Genomic DNA, 27,662 nt, shown 5'->3' with positions numbered 1-27,662 from the left:
TAGGGGTCCAATTTTCTTCTTTTGAATGTGGATATCCAGTTTTCCCAGCACTGTCTCTTGAAAACACTATTTTTTCACCACTGATTGTTTTGCACTCTCATTGAAAAATCATTTGACTATAAATGTAAGGATTCATTTCTAGACTCAATTTAATTTCATTAATTTATACATCTATCTTCAAATCAGAACCACACAGTCTTGACTAATTTTGCTTTGTATCAAGTTTTGAAGTGGGAGGTGTGAGTTCTCCAATTTTGTTCTTTTTTTTCAAGATTGTTTTGGTTATATGGAGTCCCTTGAATTTTCAAATGCATTTTAGTATCAGCTCGTCAATTTCTGTAAGGACCAGCTGGAATGTTGAGAGGAATTGTACTGAATTTGTATATCAATTTGGAGAGTACTGCCATCTTAACAATGTTAAATTTTATGATCCATGAATATGTCATGTCTCTCCATTTATTTAGATCTATTTCTTTCTAAAGTGTTTTGCAGTTTTCAGTGACCAAGTCTTAAACTTCTGCTAAACTTATTCCTAAGAATTTTATTCTTTTGATGTTACTTTAAGTGGAATATTTTTAGAATTTTTATATTGTTCATGGAAGGAGTATAGAAATATAATTAATTTTTGTATATTGATCTTGTATCCTGCAACCTTGCTAAACTCATTTATTACCTTTAATAGCTTTTTTTAGTGGGAACTTTAGGATTTTCTATAAACAAATCATGTCACCTGTGAACAGAGACAGCTTTACTTCTTCCTTTCCAATATGGATGCCTCTTATTTCATTTTCTTGTTTAACTTCCATGGGTAGAACTTCCAGTAAAATGTTGAATAGAAGAAGAAAGAGTGGACATTTTTGTTTTGCTCCTCACCTTGTAAGGCAAGTATTCAATCTTTCACCAATAAGTATGATATTAGCTGTGGGTTTTTCACAGATGCTTTTATCAGGTTGAGGAAATTCTCACATATTCCTACAGAGTTTGTGGAGTGTTTTCCAGAGGTACTAGATTTTGTCAGATGCTTTTAATTCTTCTATTGAGATGACTGAGTGGGGTTTTTGTCTTTTATTATATCAACTGACTTTCAGATGCTAAACCAATCTTGCATACCTAGAATAAATCCTACTTAGCCTTGGTGTATAACCTTTTAATATATGTTGTTTAGTTCAGTCTGCCAATATTTTATTGAGGATATTTACATCTATATTCATATTGGTCTGCACTTTTCTTGTGATATCTTTATCTGCTTTGCCATCAAGGTAATGCTGGCTTCATAGAATGAGTTGGATGTATCCTTTAAAATGTGAAGGACTGGAATTAATTCTTCTTGAAACATTTGGTAGCACAGCACAAAAATTCTAGATATTTACACATGCTTGAAAACCACTATGGATTTACTGATGTATGGATGTTGTGGACACCCTCAGGTAAGGGTTCCACAGTGATCCCTTAGAATCTAGAGCTATGTCTCCTTTCAGGAGTTCAGCTGTTGAGATGTGTACCACTGGCTCTGTGCCTCAGATGGGTGGGTGTTGGTGAGACTATTAATTGCTTTGGCAGCCAAAGGAAGAACTGATCAAAAGGATGTATTGTCAAAAAATAAACTGTTTCTGAGACTTCTGCTCATATATAAAGTCCATGATGGTATTTTTAATGACTCTTCAGGAGAGTAACTGACAACCCAACAATCAGGAATGATTGTTTTGCCAAAGGAGTGACACTCTTAATTAGTTACCCTTTGGGGGGTAGAAGAGGTACCGTGTGTGTGTGTGTGTGTATGTGTTTGGAAAAAATAGACCTACCTGATTAAACATAATTACATGATGATCTCTGAACATACTCTACTCTCTTGCTAGTAAAATAACAGCAACAATCTTATGAGGAATCGAAACAGATGCAAAGCCTGGTTCCTTAGACATTTCACTAGAAGAGAAATGGAAAATAGAGACTACCACTCATGTAGATACTAAAGAGTATTATGCTTTCAGAAATCATGGAAATCTCTGCTATCAAAGGACAATTAAGATAAAGTATGCATGCGTGTGTGTGTGTGAAGGCAATTTTCTTTCTGCACAAGCCTCCTTCTCAGCACATTCTCAGCATATGTGTCAAGGCACTTTGTGTTGCTGTGGAAATTCATGGTAGCTATAGGGTAGAAAATTCTACTGAGAAAATTGGGAGGAGTTGGATGAAACTGAAACCTTGGAAAACGAAGCTAAGGATATACCTGGTGCCTGAATTTCTGGAAGGAGGCAGAATTCAGAGCTGAGAACATCAGACTTCCCACAATGACCTGCTGGGAGACAGAGACCTACCATCCCTTAGGCATTATCAGTATGGACAAAGCATTTGGGACACATTTGTTATTGAAGTTACACAAACTAGTGCTCTTGTAATTGTTTCATACAGAGACATCCTATTTTTGTCACAAAATTATAAATACTTTGAGAAAACTTCAGAATCTCGAATTAGACAAGAATCTATAACATACATCAATGCTGCCATTAATCGGCACATTCTATTTCAGAAACTTCTTGAACAGAGGGAGGAAGAAGGTAGGCATTGTAGGAGTAGGTTTTCAGGCATGGAGACCATGGAGACCATGGTTTCCAGACTTGAGTCTGCTGTGTAACTTTGGGCAAGTTCCTTCAATTCCATGGGCCTAATCTGAACACTAAGAGGGCTGAATCTAAATTATTTTTCAATCCTAACACTCCTTGGATTTGAGCCCCTGTCAGCAGTGAGCCAAGTGGCATCTGGCTGCTGCCTCTGTGCATACAGCTCACCCAAGGTACACCTTAAAAACAGCTTTGTTTCTAGGCAGCTCCCTAACCAAGCATCCCAGGGAAACCTAGTAGAATTGGTCAAGTGAAAGTGATGGCCGCTTAGTTGTGCTACTCAGTCATGTCCGATTCTTTGGGACCCCATGGACTGTAGCCCGCCAGGCTCCTCTTTCCATGGGATTCTCCAGGCAAGAATACTGGAGTGGGTTGCCATTTTCTCCTCCAGGGGATCTTACCAACCCAGGGATCAAACTGGGCCTCCCGCACTGCAGGAAGATTCTTTACAGTCTGAGCCACTGGAGGCCCTGGTAGAATTGGTAACTTCCTCTTAATGAATAAGCAGTTGAAAAGAGCTATTTTATGGTTATTCTCCACCCCTCATGCCTTTCCACGTTCCTATTGGAATCACTTTCTCAAAACGTGGCTGCTTCTATTCCTTGAAACTGGTGAATGGTGGAGTTTTTCACCAAGGAAGAGAGGTCAGAGTGTAAAAATTTAATAAGGAGCATCCTTTTTTTTTTTTTGCTTTTGTTCCATTATAAATGTTTGAGACATACCCTTCCCCTTCAGCATCCAGGGCAGCAGCCAGCTCGGTGAAGAGAAGCCCGGTGAGGAAGTGCTGCTGGCGGTACTCCGGAGTCAGGTCGAACATGCTAGCAATCTTCTGGTCCTGGAAACTGGAGCAGGAGCTGGAGTTCTATAGAAACGTAAGGGGCAGTTTTCTGAGTAATAAGAACTGGAATTAACACCACGATGGCTAGGATGCATCAAGCACATGCTACCAGCCAGGCCCTGCAGGCAAGGTGAAGCAGTTGCTGCTCACGTCCCTACATGTCAGATGAAGAAACTGATACTTAAGAGTGTCTACTCTGCTCAACTGGCGAAGAAGACTAAAATCCTCCGATCGCATCTTCATGGGGAAATGGGGATTCTACCCCTTGTTATGGCCTTGAGCTGGTGATTCCTCTATAACAGACTGCCACCTTTATTTAATGTTCCTGTTTACACTTCTGGAATATGATTTACCTACATTGCCTGAATTTTGCTGGCCTGGAAACCAGGAGCAGCATCAGGCAGGCCAATACCTGTGTTCTTATCTTAGGGCGTGCTTCCTATGTCACTAAGAGGCTCCAACTGTCTCTAGACAGCCTTTCCAGTTGGTGACGCTGGGAGGAGGTCAGAAGCAGAATACGGGGGAGGACTAGGGGTGGAACTGGCAGGTGTGGAACAGCTGCTTTACAAGCTCTTCCCCAGTTCACAGGAAGATGGTCATACGGTGCACATCTGGATCTGAATGTCATCTGGCATGAATAGCTAAAATTTTTAAAACAATTATTAAGAAAAGCCTCTTCCTTTGTGCTAGTATCAAAGAAAATGCATCTGAAAGAAAACCTAGAAAGAAGAAATCTTGCCTGCTATTCTGAGCTACTGATTTGTTCCCTATATATGGAATGTGACTATTAAACAGCAGTACTTCATAAAGTCTTTCTAGAGGTCACCACTCCCCCAGATCGATGGAGGAAAAAAAAAGATTTCCAGAGTCCAGTCATTTTGGGAAGCACTGCTTACCATTCACCTCCTTCTACTTCCTCTGCCACCCCAGGGGCATTGTAATTTATATAACCAAGTTAGAGACTCTTGAATGGCCTATTGCAAAGAAACCTTTTAACACAGGTTTTCTAAAATGGATTTGTCTTCAGAATTCTATATTTGCATAATCACTCTTAACATCCTGTGAAGTTTGGGGCCCACCAAACCTAACCTGCATAATACTGTTCTACAAAAAAAGACTGGCCACACCGTCAAAGCCTCATCTCTATATATTAATACAAGTGTTACTCTTCTGTGATGATTAAGAAAGAGAATTTTTAGAAATATACTCTACAAAACAGACCATTTGATTATTTTACAAGGAGATATTTTTAGTGTTTCAAGAGCTAAATTTTCGAGAATATTATTCAAGGTGGAATCATTTTATACTTAATTTCATTCTATATCAGAATCAGCAGAAAGTTCTAGGATCATTCAAAGATATAATAAAGTATCCATGTTAAAAACTACTACTAGATCATTTGGGAATCAATATGAAGGAAACTAACTTTAATTTCATCAATTTTATGGTGCTAAGGTTTAGGAAAAGGGAAGTGAGCAAAGGAGACTGTCAAGGTAAAGTAAAGACTGGCAGCAAAAGAAGATCTGTGAATTTTCTATGAATTAGACATTTTTCATAGTGCATATAGATTTCGTGCTCTAGCTGGCCTCAGCAGGGACCCTTGGGCCTAGACAGAAAACAATCACATAGCTTGTAAATGATTAGCTAGATGGAATAACGGGGTAGCATACGTATGTGTATCTGGATCAACAGACCTAGTTTGAATAACTCAATTTTTCTTCTAATTAAGAAGACCAACCTGCATAGGAATAAATGACTAAGCCAAGCTAATTCAATGAAACAGCTTAAACACTTTCCAGTTAGCTGATTACCTGGGAAGATATGGAGGGACAGGGAGATGCTGGAGCGGTATCCGCATTCATAAAGAAGAGGTTCAGATTGAGGTAATGCTCATGGCTGCAGAGAATTCTCAGGAACTCCAGCCTCATGGAAATGAGCGTTGGAAGGTTGTTGAGCTTGGCTGACAGCTGGTAAGAAAATGAGGAGAGAAAAGAGGTTTTATTCCCTGGTGAATGGAGTTGAGGTTGACAGACACAAAATTATCCTTTCTCCCCAGATTACAGTAATCAATGGAATAAAAATGAGTGGGACAGGGCAATAGATGGCAAACTCTGCATTATAGGAAGGTCCAGTAAGTTTTCATCCATTGTCGTTGTTTAGTCACTAAGTCATGTCTGACTCTTTAGCAGCCCCATAGACTATAGCCCTCCAGGCTCCTCTGATCATGGAATTTCCCAAGCAAGAATACTGGAGTGGATTGCCACTTCCTACTTCAAGGGATCTTCCTGACCTAGGGACTGAACTTGTGTCTCCTGCATTGCAGGCAGATTCTTTACCACTGAGCCACTTTACTGTTCCTTTTAAGATTATAGCCTAACAGCTGTCCATAATAAGAATGCTTGCCTCAACCCTACCCTCGTCAAATCTCTGATATGATGGATGGCAAGCTCATGCTAAAAATAATCTGGAGGTACGTCTTCACTGTAACACAATATAATTTCACAAAAATCCTACCGTGTCTGAGAAACTAAAGGAAAGGAGTTGACCCCACATGGGGCCACACAAAACTAATGAAATAGGACTGGATGTCTTGAACGCCACAAGTGTTCTTTGTGGTTTCTAATTAAAGGCCCCCACTGGTAAGCTTTCAAACCAGTCCCTAGATGAAAGCATCAAATTACTTATGAAAGTATGTAGTCCCTGCATAAAAGCCTAGGAGTTTGCCCCAAAGTGGGAGAGGAGGAAGTGGAGGAGAAAGAGAAAGCTGGGAGAATTATCAGGAAAAATCTTTTCAAACAAACCAATCCTGAAAAAAGCAATGAAAAGCTGGCAAACATGACAGTCTGGAAGAGATCCCTTGCTTCCCTCAGGGAGGCTGACAACTGAAGGACTGAGACTCTATGGCCGTGATGAAGTAAGGAAAGAAGGGCTTGATGGACATTCTGTGTGTGCTGAGCTGTGTCTGACTCTGCGGTTCTGTGGACTGTAGCCCGCCAGGCGCCTCTGTCCATGGGGATTCTCCAGGCAAGGGTACTGGAGCAGGTTGCCATTTCATTCTCCAGGGGATCTTCCCGAGCCAGGGATCAAACCCAGGTCTCCCACATTGCAGGCGGATTCTCTACCGTCTGAGCCACCAGAGATGGAACTTCAACCTCAGTATATCACCACAAGGACTCTGCTGGCCCAGCACAGGAAGCCAAGCATCTCACCCTTACAAATGGCCATGCTTCCTCTTCATGCACTTTAAGAGCAGTTTTATAAACTATATAATTTAAATAAGCACATATTTTCAGCCATTTTAGTGAAAAGCCATTGTGTTATGGCATTTTACCTATAGAATCTGTAGTTAGTAGACATTTATTGGAAAAAAATGAATGCCATTATGTACTATAGAAAAACTAGAATATATCACTTCTGTGTATGAACCTTTACCAGAACCCATACTCTTGTCAATGTGTATTACTGGCTGATTTTGAACAGGGACACCAGCAAATTAAACTAATTAAAACTCAGTCTTATGCCTTTCACTCAATGGCCACTTCCAAAGTTGTTGGGTCAAGCCTGCTATCAGAACTGGAAAGCAAAAGATAATCTGCATTTGAAAGAAGGCCACATTGTGGGCATCTTTCATAAGTCCCTTGAAACTTCAATGAAGACAAAAATTTCAAAAATAATTTTAGCAATGTTTAAGAAAGAGTAAAGTGCAGTTTGGGCTTCCCAGATGGCACTAATAGTAAAGATCCCACCTGCCAATGCAGGAGATGTAAGACACTTTTGATCCCTGGGTGGGGAAGATCCCCTGGAGGAAGGCATGACAACCCACTCCAGCATTCTTGCCTGAAGAATCCGATGGACAGAGAAGCCTAGAGGGCTACGGTCCTCTGTGGCCATGTGGCCACAAAGAGCCAGACATGACTGAGGTGACTTAGCATGCACACTGTGTGCAAACATCCTTTGCAAAGGTCAGGGCCCAAAGTTGTAGCCTCGGTTGCCCAATTCTCACCACGATCTTGCTAAGTCAGTTCAGCTGTAATTTCTCACCATTGAGATCTGACCAAATTCCTCACCCCTCATGTTCCCCAGGTGGTTCTGATCATCCTAGCCTGCCTTCAGCAAGAATCCTGTTAGGTTAGTTTGACCAGAATTCTTCCTATTTACCCCTGATTTTCCTCTTGGTAGTTTTTCATCCACTTACTACTCTTACCCTGTTCCTTGGCTATAAACTGGCATTTTTCCTTCTGTACTCAGAGTTGAGTGCAATCTCTCTCCCCTACTGAAAAATCCAATGCAGTGGTCCTTATACCTATCACAATGGTCCTGAATAGAGTCTGCGTTACAGTTTAACAAGTGTCATAGATAAATTTTTTTTTATACCAGAGGCGAACCCTGGGCTTATAGTGGTGTTCCAGTCCTTTCTTTCCATATATTCAACATCAAGTTTTGAAAAACAGATTAACTTGTATTTGCAATTCACCCAGTGACCTGCCATCCTAAACACCTAAGTGATGGCAAAGGGAAATGGCATCTTCCTCCACCACTCCATTCTGGTGGGACAGGGACAGAAGATCCAAACAGGGGCAGGAGGTCAGGCTGTACAAGATGTTCGTGCTCTGGTACTCCTGATATTTCCTTAGGATTCTTTGTAAGTCATCTTCCTTATTAAGAGTCTCTTTAGAACATTCATGGTCTTTTTAGCAGGGGAGGGGAGATCCTTTTATTTTGCAAATGAGGAAATGAGACTCAAAGAAGTCGAACGACTTATTTATGGTCACTAGGGGATTAACTACAGAGAGTTATTAGTTCTGGTGGAACAGAGTGATTAACTCACTGTACCTTGAGTAAAGTAGCCATGGCTCTTTCTTCCCTGGAAAAGTTACATATTAACTCCTCTAAACTTCAGCTTTATCATATGCAAAATGTTGACAATAACACCTTGCAAGAATCAAGAGAGATGATTTCTATAATGTGAACACAGAGCTTTGTCCATAGGAAAGAACTAAAGGTAGTAACAGCGATGGTGAAGGTGGAGGGTGGTGATGCTGGTGGCAATGACAGTGATGGTGGTCCTAAAAAACAGGAGTATGAAAGAAAAGGAGTAGCAACAGTAACTGCTGCCTATATTTCTATGATTGGGATAGTTTGAGGAGAATAGTGAACAAAAGTAGGATTCCATTTGAAAAATCTGGGGAGACAGCACTGATATGCTCTTTAATTACAAAATACAGTCAACCCTCTGTATCCACAGTTTCTGCATCTGTGAGACAACCAACTGAGGACTGAAACTATTTGGAAAAAAAATTCCAGAACATTCAGAAAAGCAAAACTTGATTTTGTACAGGCAACTAGTTACACAGCATTTACATTATATTTGATGTCATAAGCAATCCATAGATGACTTAAAATATATGGGAGGATGTGTGTAAACTATATACAAATTCTACACTATTTTATTGAAGGGATTTGAGCATCCACAAATGCTGATATCCTTGGGGGTACTGCGAATGGTCTTAAAACTAATACCCTTCAGATATACCAGATGACAATATCTGCTTTGTGCTCGGTGAAATTCAGTCTCTTTGACTGATTTTACTAGACTTCTTTAATGTTAGAATTTCATAACTGCAATTTAATTAACTACCCTAATGTGTGAAAAGAGAACTCATACTTTCGATTATATACCTGGTCAAAGACTGAACCCCACAGCCATGGAATTCTGTTAAATGCTAAACTGAAGAAAGCAGTTCGTATCACTAATAAGCCTCAATGCCCATGGATGACCCTGTTGGCCCTTCTGTGCTGGGTCGGTAAATGCTCCAGGAATCCACACAAACTAGTGTGTCTACCAAGGTTCAAGGCACAAAACAAATGACCTGAAGACTGTACCACAAACCCAGAATGTACAGGAGTCCGACTGTCTAGCTTGGCAAGGGAGCACACCACAGCAATGAGCATCACGTCAGACGGGAAGGAGCCAGGAGCAACAGGGCTAGGGCTGAGGGAACACTCACCTGGCTGCAATAATGTTTGATGAGGTTAAACACAAAGCCACGATCCATGAGGGAGAGGAGGTCATACAAGAAGAAAGCCAGGCTGATGTTGATCTTTTCCGCCTGTTCAGTTTCCTTAAAGACAAGCACATTGATACAAACACCTCCATCATTTGCTAGTAAACCTTGCAGCCCTGGGCTGGGGAGGGAGTTGGGAGAGGCAGGTCATATCTTTTCAGCCAGTGTCCCTCTCTGGAAGATACTGAGCAAAGCAGATAACCCTGCAAAACTATAGCAGACATAATTTAGAAACTAATTGATGCCATGAGTGTTGAATGAAGGAATTCCTTATCTACTGTTAATATTTAGGTATATTTGCTTCTAGGTGTTTTTTCCTATATGCATGTTTATCTGTATATAATTGAGTTTATTCTCTATATACAATAAGGTCCTGAATTTATTCATTCAACATTATATTATGAACACTTTCCAACACTCTGGTTTCTCATATTTCTTAAATTTCTTTATATTGTTTTGCTATAATTTGTTTGATTCTGCTAATGACTGTTTTAGCAAAAGTAATTTGAAATGTATTCACTATCTTCAATGAGACAGATTCTTAATTTGAAAGGATTGTTGCAGAAAATGTAATCAGGATTAAAAAAAGCAGTTTTTACTTAAGGAATTTTTTTCTCCAATTAGACAGCATTCCCAGCCTAAGAGAGGGCAGAGTCATACACAGTAGAGTAACCTCTTGCATGAATTGAGGCCAGGGTTTAGTTTTTACTACCTCTCAGTGCTCATATTTATGAGGGATTTTACAGCACTTCAGAGCAATCAGGGATTCACTTTTTCATGTTTATGTCCTTTATTCTCAGAATGATAAATCAATTTGCTCTGAACTATTGAAAATATGATTTGAAATGTTTTCTTCTTGTTATGATGAGCAGTTTGCAAATTCAGGCCAAGCTGACCAGCCACTGGCATGGGTGGAGACTTGGTAAAGAAGTTTCCACAGTTACCATGGAGTGGCAAGTCCTCATGCTCTTAGCATCCTCCACATGGACCACTACTTAAGTATCTGTCTGAATATGCTGGGCTTGGAATCTTCTGTCTTGACTTTGCTGCTAGCTGTGTTGACTTTTGGAAAATTTATCAACCTCACTCTGCCTCATTTTTCATGCCTGCCAAAATGAGACACCATTGCCACTCTCACAAAGTCTGCCATAAGAAATGACCAACTGGAAGCTTCTTCTCTTAAGTACAGAGCAGCATACAAATTCTTCATAATGATAAAGGTATTAATAGTGATCATTGCTGCTTCAAATTTTATAGAATTTTTAATTCTGCTTCAAATTTTAGAATTTTGTTTTATTTCACTTTACTTTTTTTTTACTTTCTACTTTGAAATAATTTCAAATTTACAAAAAAGGAACAAGAATAGTCAAAAGAACTCCTCTAATTAGACTCATCAGTGCTGGATATTTCGCTTTATTTGCTTTATCATTCTCTCTTCATGTTCAATTTTTTTTTTCTGAACCATCTGAGAGCAGGATTATAAATATCATAAAACTTCAGGGTATATTTGCTAAGAACAAAAACATTCCCTCTCATAGTGTGTTGATACAATAATTTAAACAGCTTTAATTCCACATTATAATTTCATTTTGTACAAGCTCCATTCGGCTTGCGGGATCTCAGTTCCACAACCAGGGATTGAACCTGGGCCCTTGACAGTGAAAGCCCAGAGTCCTAACCACTGGACCACCAGGGAATTCCCCACATCGTAATTTTTGATAGCAATGCCCCAGCCCCACCACAGGGTGCTGTCCAGTATAACAAAGTGAATTTAGTTGTCATGTACAGTTAGTTACATTTTAATTACTGTCTTAAGATGATGCTTATTTTTCTTTGATTATGAAAATAATATACGCCCAGGGTAAAAAATTTCAGACCGTAAAGAGTAAAATGACACAGTTACCTTCTGAGGTTTTACTAAAAGGGCTGCAATCTCCGAGGTGACCACATTAACAATAGTAGTTATGTCATCTTTGAAACGGTCAGAAAAACGAGTCCTCCGAAAATTGTCCCGCTTGTCCATGTTATGTACATACTGGGCCATGCTTTTCACCTACAGAGAAGATGGGGGGAAATGTCAACATGGAAACTGGTGACCTGCTTGTACACTATGGAAAAAGGGAAAAGCCTGGAAGAAAAGCTCATTAACAATGGACTTTCTAACACTTTATCTGTGCTGGTGGTTGTTGTCCATGCAGGCTCTGGTCTGAAAATTGCTCCTGACACCCTGATGGTTACCATGGCAGCAGGAGGTGGGAAGGGTGCCCTCTTCCTGACCCCAAGTCAGGGGGCTCCCTTCTTGATGCTGACAAAGCCAGGGAGCTTAATTCTTCAGCTGCACTGTCACAAGACTCCCCTTCTCTCAACTGGGAAGGCAGACCTGGACTGCGCCCCGCCATGACCACTGCAGCACCGTTCTATCATGGCACACAACTTTACAGGAAAAGGAACTGTCTATGAGACTGTTTTTGATGTAAACTGAAATCATTTCTGTCTCTGAAACTACAGTGAGAAGAAGAGAGAAATGTCCCTCTTACGTCAGCTTCAAGTAGAACGGGAGAAGAGTTTTTCCAAAAACACTTCTTTTTTTTTTTTTCTTTAGCCTGGCCTGTGAAGTCGCTCAGTCATGTCCAACTCTTTGCAACCCCAGGGACTGTAGCCTACCAGGCTCCTCAGTCCATGGGATTTTCCAGGCAAGAGTACCGGAGTGGGTTGCCATTTCCTTCTCCACCAAAAACACTTCTATAGTATGCAGACTGGAAACGTAACACTATTTGGAACATTGTCTCTAGGAGAAATTATGTTGTGAGTTTTATAAAACTAGCTTGCTAAATACACATATATACATATGTAAATATTTATATAACTACATATTTAAAATACATATTTAATGTATATGTAGTTTAAATAAAAACCTATATATCAATCAGTGATAGCCTGCATTATGACTGGGACAACAGCAGCTCATTGCCTGCCACAATTTTAAATCAACATCATGCTTATTTTTTTTGGACTTCTTCCTGGGCCAGGAGATTCCTGGGTCAATACAGTCCCTTTGATAAGAGTCTGAGGTTGTATCCTGTCCTTGTTGGAAACTCTCAGAGCTATTAGAAACAGTTGGATGGGCAAGGCTGGGAGATGGTATGGTTGGGTGTCTACCCCTTCTATAAATGTGTCCATGATAGTCTGAGAGACACTGCAAAAAGAAACGGCCCTGGAACGTTAAACTGCCCACGCTTGCCTGAAGGTGACCCTCTAGGTCAGGACTGGAAGGAGAGGGGACAAAGACAGTATACGGGAAAATGACTTTCACTCCTAAGAGCGCTGGGCTTCCCTGGTGGCTCAGATGGTAAAGAATCTGCCTGCAGTGCAGGATACCTGGGTATGAACCTTGGGTTTGGAAGATCTCTTGGAGAAGGGAATGGCTAACCCACTCCAGCACTCTCGTCTAGAGAATTCTACGGACAGAGGAGCCCAGTGAGCTACAGTCTATGGGGCTGCAAAGAGTCGGACATGACTGAATGATTAACACTTTCACCTTTCTAAGAGCTCTAATAGCAGATTTCTGTTTCTAAGAAGCCAGGGCTGGCAACTTTCTTCAGTACTGAGATAAACAGAGATTAAAAAAAAAGAAACAAACAATTAAAAAAAAAAAGAAAAGGTAAACTAAGAAGCGAAAGCAGACAGATAGGTAAATGTGTTTTATGTTTTAAGACAATGCCTTGGCCAGCTTGGGGAAGACCTAAAAATCTAAAATCCTAAAGCCCAGGGTAAGAACCTCAGTTTCTTTTCACAGTAGAGTCCTTTTTGGCTCAGGACACAGGGAGGTGTCTGTACCCCATAGAGTCACAAATCCTCAGAGGCAGGACGTGGTATTTGTCCCACAAAGTACCTCTCTCGCGCTATGGTCCTAAGGACCGAGGAAGACAAGCCCCTTTGTTTGGGGCTACCTGCTCCTGATTCCCCACTGCCTAACCCACCCCAGTACTGGGTTTTTATAACTCACTGTTGTGTTTGGCTCCTGTCTGCTGAGTTTGGCCATTCTACAACTAAATATATAAACCTCACAATAACATACTTCCAACTAACGCCCTCCTGCCAGACTGTCAGCTACTTGCCTACTACTGTGTCATTTGCATCTCCAGAGAGAAACACACATTAGAAATAGTAGTGGATTCTTGGTCATTATTTGTGTGGTTTAAGTGTGGGTTAAAGTGGGTTAAGGTGTAGGTTAAGGCAGGAAAATATTTTCCTCCATAAGGTCCTCTGTGACCCATTCAAAGCAGGGATACTAAGAAACCCTTGGTGTAGACTTCAGGGTAAAGTGGGTCACCATTTACCTCTGTGTCCCCAAAGTCTGGCTCAGCAGTTTCTAGAAGCATGGGGGTTTATTCATTAGCAACTGTGAAATCTGCACAAGGACTGTTTTCAACAGCTCTGATGATGCCAAAGTGGTTGTTCATTAGCACGTGGGCCTTAATACAACTAAAGGGTGTTAAATCGCCTAGGTAGTTGGCTAAACCCAAGGAGGCTGTAGTTCCTTTCTCTTCAAGCTTCTTCGGAAAACGGCTGTTTTGATGTTGAAACACCTTTTCATGCATCTGTAAGGCAACTGCATAAGCAATGTGTGGAGGACTGGGCACCCAGTCTGAATCCAAGATCAGTTTCCTTACAAAGTCTGGCTGGGGCTGTGACTTTTGCATCTGCCTCCACCCTAGCTTCCAGCCCTTTTTCTTGCCCTTCTTTATCTATCTCTGAACCCTAGGAAGCTGATCTCTACAGACTACATCATTCAGGACTCCTTGAACTTGGGCTTCTGGTTGGAGCTGGCCAATAGGAGGCTCCATCAGGGGACCAGTGGGCAGGAGAAGAGAATAGTCCAGGTACATGCCTGGATTCATGCCTGGGCAGCGTGCTTCTGGCAGCGGCACTGTTTCTCTTTGATGTCAGCTCCTGTCATGCAGACCCTGTTCTCTGCCTCAGCTTTCTCTCAGCCTTGATTATACTGCTCCTTACCCCAGCTTCCAGCACCTCCTGCTCCCTGGGTGTCTCACCAACCCTCCTCTACTCCTGTAATCCTGCACATACCCTGGGCAAAGTCCCTTTGATAAATGCTTTTCAGGTAACCCTTCTGAGCAATGCTGTACTGCCAGGACCCTGACAGTCTTGGTTATAACCTACAGAGCCCTAGATAACTGATGCCCTGGGAGATCTACATGTTGACCAACCCCCTCCAAGTGCTCATCTCAGCAGGACTTTCTTTCCAGCTTCTAATCTGTTTACCATAAGGGACTCCTAGAGGAAGGAATCCTATCAGCTTTAACCTTTGCTTTCTTTCCTGAGCCTACTGAGTCCTAGTAAATAAATGTGCAAGATCAAAAGCAATTTTCAGCTTTTCCACGGTTCTCAGCTCCCGGCAGTTAGGGGGTTAGGGGCACTGAAGTGGGACTGACAAGGTTTGGTGGGCCCACAAACTTCTCCTTATGGCCTTCAAACTTCCTCCTTATGGCCTTCTCATTGTAAACTGGGGACAATGAAAAGCTCCTGTCTGGAGGCTGTCAGAGGATTCAACAAGATAATGCTCACAAGGCATTGTGCCTGGCATGTACGTAGTTAGGTGCTCAACACATTTTAGATGTTATTATTCTTCCTCCCTTGGGGACACCAGCTGTTACTGGGACTATATGAAGGACAGAGTCATCATTACATCTGCAGAGAATGCAAACTCAGTTCAGAAAGAGAGCTCTAAGATATCACAAGGAGCCATTCAGGCCTAGCAAAGCTGAGTTCATTGCCACTGTGAATGGGATAGTAATTGCGGCAATGCGTTAAAGCTGACTTCAGAATACAAAGTTTTCACATGTTATTAATACATTAGGCTAAGAAAATGTTTTGTAACTTTAAGCTTCCAAAGAGAAGCAAAATCACAGAGGAACAGAACTTTACCTACAGCACTGTGGAACTGAGGCTCTGTCCCTCCCTGCTGAGAGGGCTGGGCAAACCCCTGCTTAGTCTTGGGGTCTTGTGTGTGCACTGGGGATAACTGCTCATGATAAGCTGATAATTTACAACTATTAAATCTAAGAATGATTAAGTGACATGTGTGCATATGTGTGAGTAAATAACATGAAACGTTTTTTTTTTTGGCTTCACCATGAAGCTTGCAGGATCTTAATTCCCCAACCAGGCATTGAACCCAGGCCACAAAAGTGAAAGCTCGGAGTCCTGACCACTGGACCGCCAGGGAATTCCCAACATGAAACATCTTTGAATTGAGATACTGCTTTCCTTTGGGACTCTCTTCTAAATGAAAAATCTGTTAGTTGCTCAGTTGCGTCTGACTCTTTGTGACCCCATGGACTGTAACCCGCGAGGCTCCTCTGTCCATGGAATTCTCCAGGCAAGAATACTGGAGTGGTAGCCATTCCCTTCTCCAGGGGATCTTCCCTTCTCCCAGGGATTCAACCTGGATCTCCTGCATTGCAGGCAGATTCTTTACCATCTGAGCCATCAGGGAGATTCTATAATATCAAAATGAGCTTCTGCTTCATGTCTTTCACAATTTGCAATATGGAAGATCAACTCAGTTGAAGATTATTTGTATGAACTATCTATAGATGAATTATAAGCTGAGTAAATCTTTATGGAGAAACATGATGGTTAGTGGGATGAGTTCAAAGAAGCAGGATGTACTGGGCATGGAGTGGTGGTTTTGATTCTTTTTTTCCCTCCAGAGTTTATGGCCAGCCTTTTCCTGCCAAAGCACAAAACTTGCGTCTCACTGCTAATGTTGCTGCTCCAAGACGTGTGAGCTGCAGCCATCCACCTGAATCTGCTCGGCTTTTAGAATACAAACTCCTGGCGCTAGTTGCACACAAAGACCCTTAGCTCCGTTTGGTCCTCACAGAGCAGAGGCAGCCTGGACTAGCGGATCTCCAGTGTGCCTGGAAGGCACTTGGGCAGACTCCCCGCCTGGAAGGCGCTTGCATCATTGGCTCCGTGTTCCTCATCGCACTCAGTATTCTAGGGAGGGGTCCAGATCTGCGCGATTCTCATTAAGCACCCACAGGTGATTCTGCTGCAGGCATCTGGCATTGTGCCCTGAAGAGACATCTCTAGCAACACTTTCTTCCAGTGAGGGGTGGGAAATTGGTGGAACTCTAAGGTGGGGCAGGGATCCCCAACCTCTGGGACCTAATGCCTGATGATCTGAGGTGGAGTTGATGTAATAATAATAGAAACAACGTGCACAGTAAGTGTAATGCACTTGAATCATCCTGAAACCACCTCCCCTCACCCCTGGTCCATGGAAAAACTGTCTTCCACAAAACTGGTCCCTGGCGCCGATAAGGCTGAGGACTGCTGCTCTAGCGGATTTGAACCCTTGATGTGCTTCTGCTGCAGGGGCCTGACTTCTTTTCAACTCTACTGCACATCACTTCCCATTTCCTCAACAATGTGTGCTTTATTTTTGTTTCCTTTGACCTTCTTGTTCTCTATGTCCTGTTCCATGTCCATAGAGAAAACATGTCTTGTTCTCTATGTTCAGTATTGTTCTCTTTCACCTGGGCTTGAACTTACATAGATAAACTAGAGCTCAGGTGAAAATCCTACCATCTTTCTCTTAAAAAAAATTATCCACTTAAAAACAGTGTCACAGAGGAAAAACATCCAGTCAATGTGAAGCTAACGCTATTACTAAATTTCAATCCACTCTTTATCCTCTGGATTGTCTGTGTGTGTATTTTTGTGTAGTGAGTGTCTGTGTTTTCATACTTTTTCATTTAAGCTCATTTCACAATGCATCTCCATTAATAAACATTGACAAAATGCTTATTCTAGTGGCTTTATGGTAAAATCCTTTCACTTCCAGTATAAAATAGGTATTACTATTATTCTCTTCATTTTTATTTATTTTTTATTTTTTTATTTTTTTTAACTTTAATATTTTGCTTTATTTGGTGCAATACAGCTAAACCTTATTACAATATGTAATCAACATAAAATTAAAAGCAAGCTCAGCTTCCAGAAATTATTCTAAACAAGTTACATGCTCTCCCAGGTAGTAATACATATATAATCTTGCCCATCTATCTATCTAAACTTCTCCTCTTTTCTTTCTTAGTTGGACAAAATTCTACCTTTTTCATTTAGTAGTCAGCCCAAATATTTTCTCTTTCCTAAAGTCTTATTGTGGTTTATCAAATCCAAAGTAATTGCTATCTAATCTATGCTACATGATACTATTTTACGCATTTCTACTGAGGCATAGTTGACATATAACATTACATTAGTTTCATGTGTATAATAGGTCAGTGTTTCAATATATTCCAGAATGATCACCACAATAAGTCTAGTTAACATACATCACCACGCAGGCACATGTGCCAAGTCGCTTCAGTCGTGTCCAACTCTTTGCAACCCCATGAATGCAGCCCGCCAGGCTTCTCTGTCCATGGGATTCTCCGTGCAAGAATACTGGAATGAGTTGCCATGCCTTCCTCCATGGGATCTCCTGGACCCAGGAATCGAACCCACATCTCTTATGTCTACAACACTAGCAGGTGGGGTCTTTACCACTAGCACCACGTGGGAAGCCCAATCCATCACTATACATAGTTACAAAAAGATTTTTCTTACACTGAGAACTTTTAAGATCTACTCTCTCAGCAACTTTCAAATATATGTATTTTTAAAATTTGTCTTTTTCTCATAGTTTATCACTTGTATGTCAGACTACACCTAGATCATAAATTCTAGTAGCAAAAGTAGTGTATCTTTAACAATATCTAGGCTTGTAAAGTGCAGGTAATAATGCCCATAATGTGTATGTTTTTATTTTGTGTAGTCACTAAGTGGTATCTGACTCTTAGTGACCCCATGGACTGCAGCCCATCAGGCTCCTCTGTCCATGGGATTTCCCAGGCAAGAATACTGGAGTGGGTTGCCATGTCCTTCTCCGTCATTTTAAATTAAAGAATATGTTATACCTTTTGATTTTCTGCTAGAGAACAGATAGAAGTTGCAGGTAAACATATCTACAAGTTTCATTTTTTCCCTCAATGAGTATTAGTTGGTGCTTGTATGATGTCAAGCCATGTTCTGCAGCTAAAGGTAGAATAATGAAGAAGATAGACCCAAATCCTAGATATCCAATAGGCAAGAGAGAAAAACAAATTGTGATAAGCACTAAGAAGGAAATAAAGAGGGTGTTTAAAAAGAGAGGAATAGAGTGGTAGACATATTAAGGTATGAGGAAGTTAGCAAAGGCCTCTAAGAGGTGGTGACATCAAAGCTGAGACCTAAAGAGAAGACCCCCCACCTGCCCGCCTCCAAAGTGTGTATGTGTGCAGGAGATGGACAAAATGAAATGTAGGGAGTGGGGAGAGCATCTTAAAAAGGCTCTGAGACTGAAGAAGCCTCAGCATCATCAAACTGGAAACAATGTGGCTGAATGAGGTGGGGAATGGTCTTCAGTTCAGTTCAGTTCAGTCGCTCAGTCGTGTCCAACTCTTTGCGACCCCATGAATCTCAGCACATCAGGCCTCCCTGTCCATCACAAACTCCCGGAGTTTACTCAAACTTATGCCCATTGAGTTGATGATGCCATCCAGCCATCTCATCCTCTGTCGTCGCCTTCTCCTCCTAACCCCAATCCCTCCCAGCATCAGGGTCTTTTCCAATGAGTCAACTCTTCTCATGAGGTGGCCAAAGTATTGCAGTTTCAGCTTCAGCATCAGTCCTTCCAATGAACACCCAGGACTGATCTCCTTTAGGATGGACTGGTTGGATTTCGTTGCAGTCCAAGGGACTCTCAAGAGTCTTCTCCAACACCACATTTCAAAAGCATCAATTTTTCGGCGCTCAGCTTTCTTCACAGTCCAACTCTCACATCCATACATGACTACTGGAAAAACCATAGCCTTGACCAGAAGGACCTTTGTTGGCAAAGTAATGTCTCTGCTTTTTAATATGCTGTCTAGATTGGTCATAACTTTCCTTCCAAGGAGTAAGTGTCTTTTAATTTCATGGGAATGGTCTTAAGATAAGGTTAGAGATGGAGGGAAACAGAATCATCCAAGGGCTTTTAGGCCATGAGAAAAACGTGTGCTTTATTTCCAGTACTCTGAAAATCACTGAAAGGTTTTAAAGAGAAAAGTGTCATTACCTGGTAGCACCGAGTTGCCCCATACAGACTGGATGGGCAGAGGGCAAAGAGGGGTGACTGCAGGCACGACGGCAGCTTGACCAGACGGGGAGTGGAAAAGACGGTGAGATGCGGCAGGTGCAGGTATATTTTCAAGGCAGAATCAGTAAAATTTGGTGGCAGGTGGATGAAAGGGTAAGGGAGAGTTAACACTGAAGGACTGAGCCCAGGTTTTCTGCAGGAGCAACTCAGTAGAGAAGATGTCAGTTCCTACGACACTGAACCTCACTGTCTGTCTAAATGCGCTGTTTTATGCCCTGTTGAACACAGATATACATGTGTAAGAATCTTACCAGAAGCTCAAAGAAGAACCAGGAGTACTTGAAGACTGTTTCTTTCACCATTCCAGTGCTGACCACCATCTGTAGGGCAAGCTCCTCATGGAAATGCTGGACAACAAACACAAAAACATTACATGTATGTAATGACAGTCTGTGTTGGGTGTGTTATTTGCCAACTTTTCTTTTTTCCCAATTGTAATAGTCTGTTAGTACTGATGCATGTCTCCCAGATGTCTTAGACCACAGTGGATGGTAAAGTCAATGCTGAAATAATCTGAGACTGGAGGGCATTTTAAGCAGGCAGAAGGCTGGTGGTGGTACTGTACTGGAGAGCTAGATTGGAAGGAATGGCCTCATCAGGGAAATGACCCTATGGGGGAAGCATTCATGGGCAGCAGTTGGAACTGGGACTGTCTGTTATCTTCCTCCCAGGTTCCACTGTAAACCCTCTGCATGACCATGTGTAAACCATTCCTCTCCTGACCCTCAGTTTTCTCATATATAAACTCGATTGGTAGCAGTGGTTCTCAAACTTAAATGTGCATCAGATTCCCCTGGAGGGCTTGCTAAGAAACAGATTGCTGAGCCCACCTCCAGCGTTTCAGATTCAGCAGGTCTGGAATGGGGCCTGAGGTTATGTGCTGGTCCAGGAACCCTTGATTAGAGAAACACTGTCAAGACGGTAACTCCACTCCTTCCAGAGAGAACAATTTTTGTTTTTATAATCTGTCTATGGCTTTGTGGGAAATGAGAAGAGTTCAGTTTAGGAGTAGTGGTGGTTAAGTCACTAAGTTGTGTCCGGCTCTTGTGACCCCATGGACTGTAGCCCACCAGGCACCTCTGTCCATGAGATTCTCCAGGCAAGAACACTGGAGTGGGTTGCCATTTCCTTCTCCAGGGGATCTTCCTGACCCAGGAATTGAACCTGGGTCTCCTGCACTGCAGGCAGAGCTACAAGGGAAGTCTTATTAGCAGATCATCTGTGTTAAAAGGTATAGAGGTAGCAGCTTGAACTCTCTCAGTTTCTAAACTTCTGTGTCCCAGGGTCTGATGCTCCACTTTATGTCTACACTTCTCACCAAGTCATGAGACTGCTCATCTGATTGCAAATGTAGCAGTGATTTTTTACACCTTTTGCATCTTCCCTATTCCCTAGTTTATCTGGATACTTGTTAATACTCTTGACAACAGCTTTGATGTTGAACAAGTTTAACACTGTAGGTGAGGCAACCAACCCATGTCAGTGTGCCTGTCATTTCACTAAGCCACAAATGTTTCCAGGCCATCAAGCCATCAGTCACTGTGATGGAGCAAACAGTGCACCCTGAGGGGAACTCAGGATGGAAAAAGATAGGATACTGGCCCTAGATAGTAAAGGTGCATATCTAAGGAATAATTTCAATGAGCCCAGACTCTTGTATCTTCCCATATATTGAAAAACACTAAAATTGTTAACTCAAGATGTCTGGTTTTTGTGAACATCTTTTGATATGCAACTACATGTTTTTGTTTTTTTTCCCCAGTAAAACCTCCTATAAATCCTGGCTCTTTCCTTGACTCTTTGAAATAGTCCCTCAGAGATAACTGAGAGACTATTTTCCAGGCTACAGTCCTCAATAACGTCCCCCAATAAAACATAACTCTCAAATTTTAGGTTGTGCTTGCTTTTTTTTTTTTTTACCAATCAACACTGTCCTGGCCTTAAAAATGGAAAGCCCTGCACCTGAAGGACCCCCTAAGATCCAGGAAAACTGGGATAGCTGGTTACTCTAACTGATGGCAAAAATGACATCTGAGCATTTTCTGTGGATTTCATTTATCTTACAACCATGAAATGTAGAATAAATACAGATGAACTCATTTTTTTATTGCTCAGTGGGTAAGAAAGCTGAAACTACATGAATACCCTAATATCACATCCTAGGGTAATGGCATATGTGAAAATAAAGTTTTAAAGTCAACACTCAAAGTAAAAATTGATTACAGCAAAGCTTACCCTTGATAAACCTTTAAATCACCCACACTGTACAGTAGGTATGCAACACAATTTACTGATTCTTAAGTACAGTAAAATTGGAGAGTTACTAAGATAAACTAAAAGGAGACAAACAGAAAGTTCTCTGTGTAGATGTCTGGGTATCTGAACTGGTGACATCCCTGGATGGTTAATGGGGACAAATGGAGAATGCTGAAGTGTTTCTGCTTGTCATTGGTCCCACTTCATTCTGTTGAGGGAGTCAAACCTTTACAATTTTAATACATGTGAAAATATGTGTGTGCTGTTGTGAGACTTCAGGGAAATTCCTCCTCTTGGGAGAGGTGCAGGGCTGCATGTTAATCTAGCAGGTGGTCTTCTAAGCTCTCCTGTGATTTAACTCGGCTACACCCAGATCTTCCCATTGTAAGAAAGAGACGCTCCATGAGCTTCAAAGGTAACCTCTGGAAAATAGGTCAGTTTGACCGCCACAGTCTTATGGCAAGAGGAGATTAGAGGACGATAAGCTGCTTCTTAAAGTAATTTATGTTGCTTACCAGGCAACATTATTATAAGAACACCTTGCTCCAGAGGTTACAGAAAATAGCCAAGCAGCTAAACCCTGTTTGCTGAGCACCTAAGCAGACACACTGGCTAGACCTCCCCCTGAAATGAAATGATTCTCTTCTGGTCATTGAAATGACCAGAAACAAAATCAAAACAAATTCGTTGCTCCCAGAAGAAATCAGGCCCTGCCTGAAGAAAACAGGCTGTTCGCAAACCATGCTCTTTAAGAAGGAAAATAGACTTGTAACCAGTTCCCGCAAAGCCCAAAGCTAAGATATAGAGTAAGTGACATATTTATTTGCAACATTTCATACATCTTCTTTCACTTCTCCTTTTAGAATTAACTCCTGGCACCTCTTTCCAGACAAGTGGGGCCCAGATTTGTGCCAAGTCTGCAGCACCAGACCTTCCAGGGCATCCCTAGGCCTGATCTTTCCCTCACCAAAGTGAGGGAAAGTGAGCTGTGCTGAGGCTCACTCCCTTGCGGCCTGTTGAATACACCTATTTCCCTGTTAGCTTCTGCAAACAGCTTCCTCTATTAGCCTTCCAATCAGCATGCTGCTGCTGCTGCTAAGTCGCTTCAGTCGTGTCCAACTCTGTGTGACCCCATAGACGGCAGCCCACCAGGCTCCCCCGTCCCTGGGATTCTCCAGGCAACATGTTTACATTTTAATAACGGTCTTGAAAGACACTCAAGACATTAACTTAAGTAGCGACTAAATTGGTGAGACCCTTGGATACCAGGCAGAGGTGAAAACTTGGGGCAGATAGGGTTTGTTCTTTTTTAAATTCCCCACCCTTAGATCACACAACATGTGACAACTGGAGAACTCTATTAATGTAAAGACACCTGGTGAGCGGTTTAACAGCTTGTCAAGTCTCTGAATTCATAGGTAAGGCTGATTAGAAAGAATTACAAGGAAGCTTTTCATGTCTGATATAGTATTGAAATGCTCATGCTCAGTCATGTCTGATTCTTTGTGACTCTATGGACTATAACCTGCCAGGCTTCTCTGTCCATGGGATTTTCCCGGCAAGAATACTGGAGTGGGTTGCCACTGAAATAAATGATACCTAGTTACTGCCTTCACTGTGTTGAGGATGAACTGTCCCCAGTTCTCTTTTTACTAAAAAAGAAGCTAACACAGTATGGTCCCTGGACTAGCATCAGCTGGGAACTTGTCAGAAATGTAAACCCTTGGGCCCTACTTTAGATCTACTGAATCAGAAACTCTAGGGGCCAGCAGTCAGTTTTAACACAAACCACCCAAGTACTTCTGATGCACAGTAAGTTGGAGAAGCACTGAGTTAGGAGGTAACTGGGTGGTCAAAAAATGGGGGATCTGGAACAGGGCTGCCAAAGTGTGTGTGCGTGTGTGTGTGTGTGTGTGTGTGTGTGGTGTGGTGTGGTGTGTGTGTGTGTTTGGTGTGTACATTAGAAGGGCAGGAACAAGGAAGGACAGTACTATTTTTAATAACAGTGGGAAGGTGGGCAACGTGTCCTCACACGGCCCTGTTCGGTACCTTTTTGCTGACTGGCCTGGGGGCTGTTGTTGAACTTGGAGCGTCACTATTGCTGGAGCAATAGTAAGACATTCGGTTGCAGCTGCGATCAGCAATCTGAAATACACAAACCAGGACTCCACAGTCAACCCACAGTGGCCCCTAGAAAGATGAGCCAATGGCCTGGAAATCACAAGCTTAGAATTCATTGTTAATGTAGTTTTTTTTCTGGTTACAAAGGTAAAACAATTGCCAAAAATAAAGGTAAAACAAAGCAAATAAGGTAAAGTATACCTAATTCTACTTGCTTCTGAGATATTCACTGTTAGCTGGTATGGAGCCACCTAGAGTCACATCCTAGTTAAGAACCACAGGATGCTAAACATTCCCTTCAACTAAGTCTCTGACTTAACTGGAAGAGAAGGGGGAAAAATGTGTGGGAACAGTGCCTCTCTGTGGGTTAACATGGTACTGTTCCCAGTCTCCTCTACACTATTTAATAATTTGTCAAAAAAAACCCCACTTCTGAAAGGAAGATCAGGCTTGATTCTTCTAGACAAAATTTTCTCCCCTCACTACCAAATAATTTAAAAATTGTTAACCCAGTCCACAGAGAAATTTAAAATCTTCACTTTCATTAAAGGAAACTGTAAAAATCAAATCTGTCAGTAATAGCTGCTATCCACTTCTCCCCTAGGCAATCTGAAATGATATTGCCTAAAGGGGACTTAGATGTGAAACTGAACCACGGGGTGCTGGCAAATGCGGAACAACCAGCTCTCAGAGGGGAGGGGCTGATCTGTAGAATTTGCCAATTTCTGTGCTGTGAATGCTTCCATCACGCCTGACTTCAAGTTAACATGACTACTGAATATGGTGTTGGGAAGAGATATGCAGTAGCAAACCGACTATATAGTATTTCCACTGCACAGAAACAACAGACATAAATAACCTCGAGAATACAGATAACAATAAAATGTAGTAAAATACTTACGAAGGAATGAGATTTGAGTACTCCCTTGTAAAAATGGAAAAATTTCAGATTTATGGACAAGTTGCAGATGTTGCACAGAAAGTTCTTGGATACCCTTCGCCAAATTCCTCCTATGTTAATATCTTACATAACTATGGTAGATTTGTCAAAATTAAGAGATTAGCATTGCGCATTAACTGTTAACTAAACCATAGGTTTTATTCAGATTTCACCAGTTTTTCCACTTGTGTCCTGTTCTGTCCAGGAGACCACAATGCATTTAGATAACCTTTGTTTTTCATATAACTTATGTGTTAACTGATATAATTTAACTTTTAATAATGTCTGTGTTTAACGACAGGTTCAGAAAATTCCTGGAAATTTATCAATCAATCAATTCTTCAGAAACTGATATGAACCAGCTCCAGTACATCCTTGCATTTATTCAGTAAACCAAAAAGGGTATTTCACATGATTTCATATGATATAACCTATATATCATCAGAATCTCTAGGAGTGGATCTATCGATGATTCTTACATTCACCAGGGTTCAGAACCTCTGCAGAAACAAGGAAAATCAGGCTCAGGGCAGGAACAGACTTGCCCGTGACCACAGGCCTGAGTGCAATCAGATCAAGACCCAACCCTGGTCTCCAGATTTCCTGTCTCACAACATACTGTCTTAAGTGGGTGTCTCAAGGGAAATGATGTCAAAACCTAAAGAGTTTGATTTGCCTTCATCACAGAAAATGACTTTATTCTAAAAGATTAGCCACCCTGTGGTCACAGATAACTGAAAAGAAAATTAGATTAAGAATTCATGGTAGTTTTGTACATATATGAAAAACCATTGAATTATACATTTTAACAGGGTGAATTTTTTAGTATGTGAACTGTATCACAATTAAAACAAATTTCAAATGAGAGGCTTTCTACAAAATACCTGACCGTATGCCTTGAAACTGTCAAAGTCCTCAAAAACAAGGAAAATCTAAGAAAGTGTCATAACCTAAAAGAGCTAAGGAGATATCACTACAAAATATAATGTGGTATTCTGGGTGGGATAGAATAGACTAGAAACAATATATTCAGGAAAAACTGAGAATATCTGAATAAAACATAAATTTCAGTTAATAACATGTTACATTTGGCTCATTAATTGTGACAAATGTGCTATTTTAATGTAAAATATTAATAACTGGAAAACTATTGAGCACACAAAAATTTTCAGTTATATATAGGTGTAATTCTATACATCCAAAACTTTTATAAAATAAAAAGTTTATGAAAAAAATAAAGAATTCATGAAAGGAAAACAATCTAGGGCAAGTCACCAACCCTCTCAAGATCTCAATTTTTGTTTACAAAACTTGGCTTTGATCTTTGGGGTTCTTACACAGGATAATCAATCTATGGATGTTAACAAATCTAAAAGGCAGGTATTAAAAAATAAAACCAAACAAAATGAAAAAACCCTTTCTAGGCATCAAAAGCCATTAAAGCTAATTTTTTCCCCTGAAAATAAAACTCAAGGTATAAGAAACTTCCCACCAAAGTCCACTAACTCTGCTCAGACCCCCAAATGCCAGTCTTGCTTCTACATCTTTCAGAATGGTCTCAGTAATTTCAAAATAAAAGAATTTTAATAACTTTAAAGCTGTGCATTTGACCAAGGCAGCAGGCAGCAGGAGTGGCTGATTTTGTGTTGTCTCTCCAAGTGTTAGTCAGAAATTAAATAGCCCACGTCTCTATCCAGGGTTTGACACCTGCCTTACCTTTGAAGACATGATGTTCTTAACTTCCTCATCTGCAGCACAGTGCGTCCCCGCGAGGTCTGGGTTACTGCTGCTCATCACTCGGGCCTGCAGCAGCTTCGAGCTCACAGCTGCAGCAGATGTGCGTCCATATGTGTGGTAGCGAGGGTCCGGGAGGATGGCGGGGCCACCTGCAACCCACCAGGTACAGATGTCAACAGAAAGGGATCAGAGTCACTTACTGGATTTGAGAAGGAACCAAGGAGGGATGCGATAGATAGTAGAGCAGACACTCACCAGATTAGGTCTTAGAATTAGGGTCTTATTAGCAAATGCCTAAGGGAGACAATTTTGGGGGGAAAGATAGGGTGTAAGGCAGTAGGGAGGGGTGAGGACTGTGGTAAACTGCAAGCACATGTCTCATCCAAAGACAAGGGCTGCTCCTCAGCTGCTCCTCACCTCTAAATTATTATTTCTCAAGACAAGCTGGAAATATGGGTATTTTTATTTATTAATATTTAAATGACAGCTTTATAAGTCTTGCATTTCTGAGATTTGAGAATCCAAGGAACCCTCTGAGCCTTATGAGAATATGAATATACTACATATAGCAATGTGTTTCACCTTTAAGTATTTACATTTGCTCAAAGGTGATTATGTAAGTCTATGAATATTACAAGTATTTTAAAAAAACATTTGAAATTATAGGTTTACTTGAAATGAGGCTACATGGACTAATAAACATGCCAAGTTCCTTTGTTAGGGCCCTGGAAGTTTGTTAACGGATTGATGCTACTTTTCATATCATGCTGACCAGATGTTCTGATTGAGTGGAGAAATGAATTATTATTATTTCAGTTTAGTTTGGGAGGAAATGAGA

At 41.3% G+C, this 27,662-nt stretch overlaps 1 protein-coding gene across 4 annotated transcripts in view; it reads right to left on the bottom strand.

The window, feature by feature from the left end:
* The window catches only part of DOCK8 (dedicator of cytokinesis 8), a 225,223-nt gene that overhangs the window by 49,384 nt on the left and 148,177 nt on the right, over positions 1 to 27,662 (bottom strand). For all 4 annotated transcript variants that reach the window (XM_043486612.1, XM_043486614.1, XM_043486613.1 and 1 more), the window contains 7 exons: positions 26,804 to 26,973; positions 24,076 to 24,171; positions 20,022 to 20,117; positions 11,425 to 11,574; positions 9,465 to 9,578; positions 5,268 to 5,423; positions 3,341 to 3,480 (listed from right to left, as the gene is read on the bottom strand). In XM_043486612.1, the coding sequence (XP_043342547.1) occupies positions 3,341 to 3,480; positions 5,268 to 5,423; positions 9,465 to 9,578; positions 11,425 to 11,574; positions 20,022 to 20,117; positions 24,076 to 24,171; positions 26,804 to 26,973 (922 nt within the window). The remainder of the gene's footprint in view (positions 1 to 3,340; positions 3,481 to 5,267; positions 5,424 to 9,464; positions 9,579 to 11,424; positions 11,575 to 20,021; positions 20,118 to 24,075; positions 24,172 to 26,803; positions 26,974 to 27,662) is intronic.

This window comes from Cervus canadensis, chromosome 14, assembly GCF_019320065.1.
Source record: "Cervus canadensis isolate Bull #8, Minnesota chromosome 14, ASM1932006v1, whole genome shotgun sequence".
Taxonomy (NCBI): domain Eukaryota; kingdom Metazoa; phylum Chordata; class Mammalia; order Artiodactyla; family Cervidae; genus Cervus; species Cervus canadensis.
This window is presented reverse-complemented; position numbering and strand designations above follow the sequence as displayed.